The sequence below is a fragment of the Nicotiana tabacum genome, chromosome 23 (genome assembly GCF_000715075.1).
Source record: "Nicotiana tabacum cultivar K326 chromosome 23, ASM71507v2, whole genome shotgun sequence".
NCBI lineage: Eukaryota > Viridiplantae > Streptophyta > Magnoliopsida > Solanales > Solanaceae > Nicotiana > Nicotiana tabacum.
The window spans coordinates 31,908,658-31,919,508 of record NC_134102.1 but is presented as its reverse complement, the minus strand read 5'-3'; the positions used below and the strand labels follow the sequence as shown (position 1 = coordinate 31,919,508).

Below are 10,851 nucleotides of genomic sequence, written 5' to 3'. Positions count from 1 at the left end.
ACAAGGGTGTTCAAATCTTTGCCGGTGGGCTATGTAAGGGTGTTCAAAGTTTATTTTTAATCAATAACAAGTAATATTTTACCTTATACAGAGTATAATTTTTCGGCGAAGGGTGGTCAGTTGACCACCTTGGATACACGTAGCTTCGCCCCTGTGTATTTCATTGTATGCCTATGTAAACTAACATTTACACTGAATCATATCAGTTTATCATTATAAGTGATTTAATATAGTGATATATATTTTATATATCTATATATTTATCACAATTAAGTGAAAAAAGTATATGTGCAAACACATGTCATATATTTAACAGGCCAATACTAAAAGTTTGTATGAGTTAAGGGCATATCACGAGTTTGGGTTAGTTTGGGTCCTGCTGCAAACAACCTAAAATAGAATGCAAAAAAAAAATCAAAGAAAGTAGAAAAATAAGAAATTTTAAAAATATACAACATTTTTCAACCACGTAGTCATATTTCTTAGTTTACACTCGCATAGCAAATACTTTTTGCAATAATATTTATGCACCCTTGTACATTACCATATAGCATTTATACACTATATAAATTAATATACTTACCTTGTATAAAAATATATAACATTATATTAAGTGAATAATATTGTATAACATTGTAAAAAAATATCTAACATGTTGTTAGTTACATAAACAAATTTTTCTACAATATTAACCTCTTATACTATTTTCAACAAGTCTAAATAACACGTGCTCCAAAATTTTCATAAAAATCAAATTTGAAATACAAACCACTCTTCTAGCTTAATCAAGAATGGTGGATTTATCTTTCTAATTTGATTTTCAGCACCCAAGTCTTACAATTTTAGTACTTTAACCGTAGTTTGAGCTTCAAACACAATATTAAATTTTGTCAACTATAATTCGACATGATTCATACAGTAAATTTTATGGTGGAGAAAAAGAAGAACAGCAAGGGAGAATGGGAGAAGGTAAGGCCTGTTATAGTTTGAAGGAAAAAAGGAGATTAACCTCAACTGTGTAATAAAAAAGAAAGAGTGCTAATTTTTATTACAGAAAACTGATCGATACATTCTTGTAATTATCTCATAGAAAAAAATTAAGTTCGTTGGTCCAAGATAACTGCAGCTTCAGCAGCCCAATGGCTGTAAATGGAAAGTACCAAAAGTCAAAGAAACCAAGGCCTTTGTCGATCGCCGAATTACGAAATTCAATATATTTCAATAGGGATCTTCAACAATTCTTTTCATAGAAGAGTTTTATTATGTTATTTTCAAGGTTTTGTCTCATATGAACAAAGTTCTCAACTACTTCTTGAGCTTACTTAATAAATAGGGAACATATTTTTGTTGTTGATTAAAGTCAAAATTTATAACAACCCGACCGGTCATTTTGAGCTGTAGCGCATCGTTCGGCGGTCTGAGACCTTGAATAGTTTCACTTCATGTTTTATGACTTGTACATGTAGTCAGACTTGAATTTCGGGAAGTTCAGAATTGATTTGGAAGAAAAACTCTCAATTCGAAAGTTTTTAGTGAAAGAGTTGATCAAGGTTTGACTTTTGAGTAAATGACCTGGAAATTGGGATTTGAAGGTTCCAATAGGTTCATATGATGATTTTCGGACTCGGGCATATGCTCGGGTTGAGTATTGGGTGGTTCGGGAGCATTTCGGCGCTCATTGTAGAAAGTTGGCATTTTGAAGGTTTTAGAATTTTCTAAGTTCGGTTTGAAGTGGACTTTGGTGTTATCGATGTCTGTTTGGGGTTTCAAGCCTTGGAATAGGTTCGCATCGTGATTTGTGACTTGTATGTAAAGTTTGGCATCATTCCAGAATGTTTAAGTATGATTCAGACACGTTCGTCGAAGTTTGAATGTTTGAAAGTTGAAAGAAGGATTTTGGTCGTCGATTCATGATTTTGATGTTATTCGGCGTTTCGAGCCTTTGAATAAGTTTGGGTAAGGTATTGGGACTAGTTGGCATGATTGGACAGGGTCCCGGGGGCCTCGGGTGTGTTTCGGGACGAGTTCGAACCATTTCTCTATGTTGTGCTGCTGCTGGTTTCTGGTGTGTTTGGTATGCATCGCGATCGCGAAGGGTTAAGTGGACTGGTGGAATTTTATTCTACGCGATCTCCTAATTGGTGTCGCGTTCGCGAAGGTCAAGCTGGGGGTTCTTCGCGTTCGCGTGGGTGCTATCGCGAACGCGCTGGGTTAATGGGGCTGGCATATTGGGGAGAATTGTTCTACGCGATCGCGTAGTGGAGCTCGCGATCGCGTAAGAGGAAGAGGCTGGGAACCGCGATCGCGGTCTGAACGTCATGTCCGTGAAGAAGAGAATTTGGTGGTAGGGCTATTTGGCCTTCGCGATCGCGAAGAGGGACGACCTGGGCAGTGAGTTTTTATTTCGGGACTTAGCCCATTTTTCTAACATTTTCATTTGGTTGGGCGATTCTTGGAGCTCTTGGAGAGAATATTTTCATCATCTATTGCAAGGTAAGTAATTCTCACATATTGTAAGTTACTTACATGGATTCTATAAGGATTTAACATGGAAATTTGTGACAAAATTGTGAAATTTTAAAGAAAAACTTAGAAATTATATTTTTGGATTTTGACCACGAAATTGGACATGGAATTTTGAATAAATCATATATTTGAGTTCGTGGCGTTATGGGTAAAGTTTATCTTCGAAAATTTTCAGAATTCGGGCACGTGGGCATGAGGGTTGACTTTGTTGACTTTTCCAACGGAGTTGGGAATTGTTATAAACTAGTTAATTATGATTGTTGGAATATATCTTTATTGCTTTGCATGTTATTTGACTAGTTTCGGACCGTTTGGCTTTGAATTGAGGCGTTAGAGAGGCATTGGAGCCGATTATTAGAATTTCGAAGCGAGGTAAGTCTCATGTCGAACCCTGTGAGGAAAAATCTACCCCTTAGGTGATGTATTTAATATGTGCTACTTGTTATGGAGGATTACGTATGCACGAGGTGACGAGAGTCCGTACGTAGCTAGATTCATGTTATGTCCGGGTAGATGTAGGCTTTTATTATGCTATTACTTGCACTATTTGAAATCAATTTGCTAGTTTAAATTGCTTGAATTAATAAGTAAGAATTTGGTTGAAGATTATATTAAATCGAGCTTCATTATCTAGAGATTTGGCGGACTGTTAATCATTGATGAGAATCTATATTCTTTTATGGGCTTACCTTGAAGTTGTAAATACATAATTTGCAAATCTGAAGAGTTTTCCTATTCCTGTGGATTGGGTTAAACGCCTCGGCGATATTTATATATGTTATGGGATGCATCTATGGATCGGGTCGTACGACCTCTGCAGTGTATGTACACGACTATGTGGATCGGGCCGAACGACCTCGGCATATTTCGTACGTAAAATCGCTAAGAGTCCGAATACCCAAGAAATTACCCTCTTAATTAAACTTGGGAATTACGTAATATTCTCTTTATGACCTGAGATCGGATAGTTAATTGATGTCTCATATTTGTTGAGATAGCATGTGGCATTTAGGGGCATTTTAACTGATAATATTTGTTAAAGGATTTCGTTATCTATTGTTCATTATTCTATCGATCATGTTGTATTTCATGCCGATTTATGATCCATGTATTTTATTTATTAGATCACTAGTAAGTATCGATGTCGACCCCTCGTCACTACTTCTCAGGAGTTAGGCTAGATACTTACTAGGTACGCGTTGACTTACGTACTCATGCTACACTTCTACACTAAATATGCAGGATTTGACAGGTTCCTTTGATGGTCATCTTGGCGCGTAGGCGCAGCTACTGAGAGGACTTTATGGTGAGTTGTATTCTATGCTACACACCGCAGCCCTCAGAGTCTCCATCTTAATTATTTACTTTATCATGTCTATTTCATATTCCAGACATATGTTGTATTATTATTTCACTCTTAGCAGATGCACATGCACTTGTGACACCGAATTTTGGGATACTTAGTGGTTGTTTATAGTTTGGTTTGATATTGTCATCCTTTATTTTATATCTTGCTAATATTTTAAGTATTCATGATTTTTTAAAGACATTGAATTCTTTACTTAATAAGACTTATGATTTCAAATAATAATAATAAAATGAATAATCGAATTGATAGTTCACTGTTGCCTTGCCTAACAGCGACGTTGGGCGCCATCACGACCTATAGTGGGAATTAGGTCGTGACAGCTTGGTATCAGAGCTCTAGGTTCACTTTGGTCTCACGAGTCATGAGCAAGTCTAGTAGGGTCTTGCATATCGGTACAGAGATGTATGTACTTATCTTCGAGAGGCTACAAGGCTGTTAGGAGCACTTCCCTTCTGGATTTCTCGTCGTGCGATTTGATAAGAATGTCATGAGCTCGGAGGAGCGGGGGAGGATTTCAGATGTTCAGAGTATGCTTGCACTATTTTCGGGCAGCCTACGGTTGGTCTGTTTTGTGGAAGAAGTGTTGGGTATTGAAATGTGGATGCTTGACTAGCACTATAGAAATTGCATGGTCGATGGTCATTAATGTTTAGATTTTACTACCTGGTGCGGAAGGTTGTGGGAGTTTGTTCCAGATTTTACGACTACTCGTATGTGTCATGAATAGTGTCATTATGGATCCTTGAAAGGTTATTGGCCCAGTATGGGATGATCGGAATCGGCTTGAGGTCCGTTAGTAAATTTAATATGAATGTATGATCTACATCGGGTCGGATGTGTTCATTTGGCATAACATTATTTATGGAAGAGTCTTCGAGTATTGGATGTTATTCTCGCTGTCAGCTATTCTATGTAATACTCTATTATGCCATGTGGGTTGTGAGACGGCTTAATTATTCTCACATGTGTTATGATCCCGTGTAGCTTGTGGTGTTATAGGAGCAAGATGGCTCTCGAGATGCAAATCGTTTATTGCACCTTAGTCGTGCTTGGCATTTTGTAGCGCATGGCGCTATCTGTCTCCCCAGGGTTGTGTTTATGCACTTAACGTGCTTGTGGTCGACATTCGGACATTTTGTGGGTATGTTGTTTGGATCGGGTTGCATGCTGCAACGGTATCATGTGTGGATCGGGTTGCACGCCGCAACAGTGAGATGTTGAGTACGGTCCTTTATACTTATTTTGTGTGTTTTGTTTTTCATCTCTAAGATAGGTTCATAGCATTGGTTTGGTTGTTTTGTTCGTTGCGCATGCCAGATAATCTTGTATTCGGGTTCGTTATTCTTTATTGGTCATATTCGAGTTGTGGCTTGTTGGCGCATTGATGTTGTCACATGAGATTTTAGACGGTGTTTGTGGTGGCTTATTGCCCGAGCAGCTTGTACGGGGTGAGACGAGGTTAATGGACCTGAGATCAGTGCGATCGGGTTTATGTAAGGGTATATTAATGGACCAGAATGAAGTAATGGTTCTTACCAAGCGGAGAGACTCCAAGAGTTATTGATTTGGGAGGTGGTTATGAGTTTCTTCGGGTCGCTTTCATCGTTGCAGTGTCCCGAGGGTTGGAGCAGGGCTTACACACGTCATGAGGTGTACTGCGGTATCATGTTAGTGAATTTACAGCTTCTATGGTTGGAGGATGTTATTATGGGCATATGAATTATGTGGTGCATGGTGTGATTTCAGCATGGGTGCATGATCATGTTTTTGTACAGCATGTAGTGATTGATATTGTGTTCAAATGTTAGAATTTGGTCTCGTCGAGAATTCCGGATGTTGAAATTTGGTTCTAAGTCTTGTTGGCTAAGATAGAAAGGAAGGATCTTCAATATGGCTCGAGCTAATATGCTCATGTGGGTTGTGGTGGCACAGATAGGTGCACGAGGTGTTAAACAATGATTTTTGTGCAACTCCAGAATGGTTCTTGGCACGTTCGAGGACGAACGCATGTTTAAGTATGGGAAAATATAACGATCCGACCGGTCGTTTTGAGATCTAGCACATAGTTCGACGGCTTGAGGCCTTGAATATCTTCACTTCATATTTTATGACTTGTACGTGTAGTCGGACTTGAATTTCAGGAAGTTCAGAATTGATTTGGAAGGAAAACTCTCAATTTGGAAGCTTTTAGTGAGAGTTGACCAAGATTTGACTTTTGAGTAAACAACCTCAGAATTGGGTTTTGAAGTTTCCAAAGGTTCGTATGATGATTTTGGACTTGGGCGTATGCTCGGGTTGAGTATCGGGTGGTTCGGGAGCATTTCTGCGCTTATTGTGGGAAGTTGGTATTTTGAAGGTTTTAGAATTTTCTAAGTTTGGTTTGAAGTGGACTTTGGTGTTATCGATGTCCGTTTGGGGTTTATAGCCTTGGAATAGGTTCACATTGTGATTTGTGACTTGTATGTAAAGTTTGGCGTCATTCCGGAATGTTTAAGAATGATTCGGACGCGTTTGTCGAAGTTTGAATGTTTGAAAGTTGAAAGAAAGATTTTGGTCGTCAATTCATGATTTTGAAGTTATTCGCGGCGTTTTGAGCCTTTGAATAAGTTTGGGTAAGGTATTGGGACTAGTTGACATGATTGGACGGGATCCAGGCGGCCTTGGGTGTGTTTCGGGATAAGTTCGGACCATTTCTCTATGTTGTGCACCTGTTGGTTTCTGGTATGTTTTGTATGCATCGCGATCGTGAAGGTAAGAACGCGATCGCGAAGGGTTAAGTGGACTGGTGGAATTTTGTTCTATGCGATCGCGTAATTGGTGTCGCGTTCACTAAGGTCGAGCAGGGGGTTCTTCGCGTTCGTATGGGTCTATCGTGAACACGCTGGGTTAATGGGGATGGCATGTTGGGGAGAGCTTTTCTATGCGATCACTTAGTGGAGCTCACAATCGCGTAAGAGGAAGTGGTTGGGCACTGCGATCGTGATCTGAACGTCATGTCCGCGAAGAAGAGAATTTGGGAGCAGGGCTATTTTGCCTTCGCGATCGCGAGGATTGTTCCGCGATCACGAAGAGGGAGGACCTAGGCAATGAGTTTTTATTTCGAGACATAGCCCATTTCTCTCATATTTTTATTTGGTTGGGCGATTCTTGGAGCTCTTGGAGGGAAAAGTTTCATCATCTATTGCAAGGTAAGTAATTTTCACATATTGTAAGTTAATTACATGGATTCTGTAAGGATTTAACATGAAAATTTGTGAAAAAATATGGGATTTTGAAGAAAAACTAAGAAATTATATTTTTAGATTTTGACCACGCAATTGAACGTGGAATTTGGAATAAATAATATAAATGAGTTCGTGGCATTATGGGTAAAGTTTATCTTCGAAAATCTTCAAAATCCGGGCATGTGGGCCCGAGGGTTGGCTTTGTTGACTTTTCGACTGGAGTTGAACATTGTTATAAACTAATTAATTATGAGTGTTGGAGTATATTTTTTATTGGTTTGCATGTTGTTTGACTAGTTTTGGACTGTTTGGCTTTGAATTGAGGAGTTAGAGAGGCATTGGAGCCGGTTATTTGAACTTCGAAGCGAGGTAAGTGTCCTATCTAACCTTGTGAGGGGGAAACTACCCCTTAGATGATGTATTTGATATGTGCTACTTGTTATGGGGGCTACATACGCACGAGGTGACGAGAGTCCGTACGTGGCTAGATTCATGTTATGTCCGGGTAGACGTAGGCCTTTATTATGCTATTACTTGCACTATTTGAACTCAATTTGCTAGTGAAATTGCTTGAATTAATAAGTAAGAACTTGATTAAAGATTATGTTAAATCGAGCTTCATTATCTAGAGATTTGGCGGACTGTTAATCATTGATGAAAATCTATATTCTTTTATGGTATTACCTTGAAGTTGTAAATACATAATTTGCAAATCCAAAGAGTTTTCCTATTCTTATGGATCGGGCCGAACGCCTCGACGATATTTATATATATATTATAGGATGCATCCATGGATCGGGCCGTACGACCTCGTTAATGTATGTACACGACTATATGGATCGGGCCAAACGACCTCAGCATAATTTGTGCGGAAAATCGCTAAGAGTCCGAATACCCAAGAAATTACCCTCTTAATTAAACTTGAAAATTACGTAATATTCTCTTTATGACCTGAGATCAGATAGTTAATTGATGTCTCATATTTGTTGAGATAGCATGTGGCATTTAGGGGCATTTTAACTGATAATATTTGTTAAAGGATTTCGTTATCTATTGTTCCTTATTCTATCGATCATGTTGTATTTCATGCCTATTTATGATCCTTGTATTTTATTTATTGGACCACTTATAAGTGTCGATGTCGACCCCTCGTCACTACTTCTCCGGGGTTAGGCTAGATACTTACTGGGTACGCATTGATTTACGTACTCATGCTACACTTCTGCATTAAATATGCAGGATCTGACAGGTTCCTTTGATGGTCATCTGGGCGCGTAGGTGCAACTGCTGAGGGGACTTTATGGTGAGCTGTATTCTATTCTACGCACCACAGCCCTCAGAGTCTCCATCTTAGTTATTTACTTTATCCTGTCTATTTCATATTCCAAACAAATATTGTATTATTATTTCACTCTTAACAGATGCTCATGCACTTGTGACACCGGATTTTGGGATACTTTAGTGGTTGTTTATGGTTCGGCTTGATATTGTCATCCTTTATTTTATATCTTACTAATATTTTAAGGATTCATGATTTTTTAAAGGCATTGAATTCTTTACTTAATAAGACTTATAATTTTAAAAAATAATAATAAAATAAATAATCGAATTAATAGTTCACCATTGGCTTGCCTAACGGCGACGTTGGGCGTCATCATGACCTATAATGGAAATTGGGTCATGACAAAATTATATTAATCAAAAATATATCTGTACAATGCCTAGTAGTTGCTGACCAACTACTATCCTGAATAGAAGTCTAGTCGTAGATTACACATTTCATCCATGCCTACTACAAATCTAGGAATTGCTTATAAAACTAGAAACAGAAGATATACAAATCATTACATACAAAGGAACTAAGCAAATCTATCTAAGCTATGTAATGTCTGCTGCCATGATGAATATCTTCCGCCTCTAGTGTTCACGTGAAGGACAATCTCTCTACAGATTATGTGCTCCTCAAAAGTGCCCTGCTGGAATCTAATCATGTTCAATTCCCTCCATATACTGTATACTAGCATAGCAAATACATAGCTAGCAATGACACATCGCCCTGTCTTTTTTCTAGCCATTCAACATGCCTAGCTAAGCTCCTCTTTTCAGCCAGTTATGTTCCTTTTCATGCTTAGCCACACCAGTACTCTTCTCCACACACTTCTTGTTACTGAGCATTCAAAGAATAGATGCTCAAGCGTTTCAGTAGTTGCTTTGCAGAAAGCACAATCCTGAGGCACTTGCACTCCTATTGTATTTAGTCTATCCATTGTCGCTAGTCTTTCATGTGTAGCCAGCCATAAGATGAATTTGAATCTGGGGTGGATGCTTGAATGTAAGACTATGCTCTTCCAAGGAACTTTCTGATACTGGGGCATCAACATGAAGTAGGCTTGCTTAATCAAAAATTGCTCGTGCACCTGCAATATCTTCAGTCTATCAATCAAGGAGCCCTGCATGGATTGCCTCTGCAAGGTCTCTCTAGTCTCTAAGATTTTCCTGATCACCCAAGTTGCAACCTTAGGTGTAGGCATGTGCTCCAAATTCTATTTTTTAATGTAGTAGTTATGTACCCATTTTATCCACAAGCAATCTTTTTTCATTGCAACATCCCATAATTGTTTGATTACATCAGCTTTATTCCAAGTGCACGGGTTTATGACATTTAGGCCACCTGCAATTTGGGGCATACAAACTCTTTTCTAGGATACCAGCGCTTTCTTTGTGAAGGATGCCTCACTAGTCCATAAGAAAGATTTGCACACTATTTCAATCATATTTATAACCTTCTTGGGTAGGAGGAATATTTGTGCCCAGTAGGTTTGAATACCAAATAGTACTGATTTGATTAGTTGTAGTCTGCCAGAGTAAGAAAGCAGCCTTGCAGACCAACAACTGATTCTTGTTGTGATCTTCTCAATTAGGCGTAGGCATTGATGAACATTTATTTTTTAGAGGACATCAGTACTCCCAGATATCTGAAAGGAAGAGTACCTTCTTCAAATCCCAGTAGGTTCAAGATAGCCTGTTTTTCATATGCATCCTCCCCAGCCAGGTAAATAGAGCTTTTATCAGTGTTAACTTGTAGTCCATAAGCTACAAAAATACCTCTAAAAAGCCCCTTGAAGGAGTTTGATGAATTCAATGTTTGCTCTACAGAACATGAGTAAATCATCAACAAAGCAACTATGGATTATGCCTAGTTTCCTGCATCTAGGATGGAAGTTGAAATCACCATTCTCTGCCAGTTGCATTACTTCTCTTTGCAGGTACTCCATAGCAATGACAAAGAGGTAAGGAGACATGGGATCCCCTTGTCTAATCCCTCTTTTTCCTTGGAATGGTTTTGTAAAACCTCCATTTAACACTAAGGAATATGAGACAGTTGTAACACATTCCATAATCCATTTAATGAATTTGAAAGGGAACCCAAGATCACTAAGCATTCTTCTTAAGAACCTCCAGCCTATAGTATCATATGCCTTTCTTAAATCCACTTTCATAACAGATCTAGGAGATACACCTTTTCTGTTGTATCTTTTGAACAACTCATGGCTGAAAAATATGTTATCAATGATACTTCTTTCTTCTATAAAAGCAGACTATGAGTGCCCTATTATATTGCCAATCATCTTCTTGATTCTCGGTTGTAACACCTTGTCTATGATCTTGTACAAGGTGGTACAACAAGAAATAAGTCTATAGTCTTTGACCTGAGATAGTGAAATAAATTTA

The 10,851-nt window shown here is 38.5% G+C and overlaps 1 protein-coding gene across 1 annotated transcript; it reads right to left on the bottom strand.

Annotated features, from left to right (window-relative positions):
* Positions 1 to 9,221: 9,221 nt before the first annotated feature.
* Positions 9,222 to 10,562, bottom strand: LOC142177103 (uncharacterized). Its single transcript, XM_075245567.1, has 4 exons — positions 10,352 to 10,562; positions 10,111 to 10,269; positions 9,690 to 9,790; positions 9,222 to 9,536 (listed from the first exon to the last, which is right to left on the bottom strand). The coding sequence occupies exons 1-4, from the start codon at positions 10,560 to 10,562 to the stop codon at positions 9,222 to 9,224; spliced, it is 786 nt and encodes a 261-aa protein (XP_075101668.1).
* Between the last annotated feature and the right edge of the window lie 289 nt (positions 10,563 to 10,851).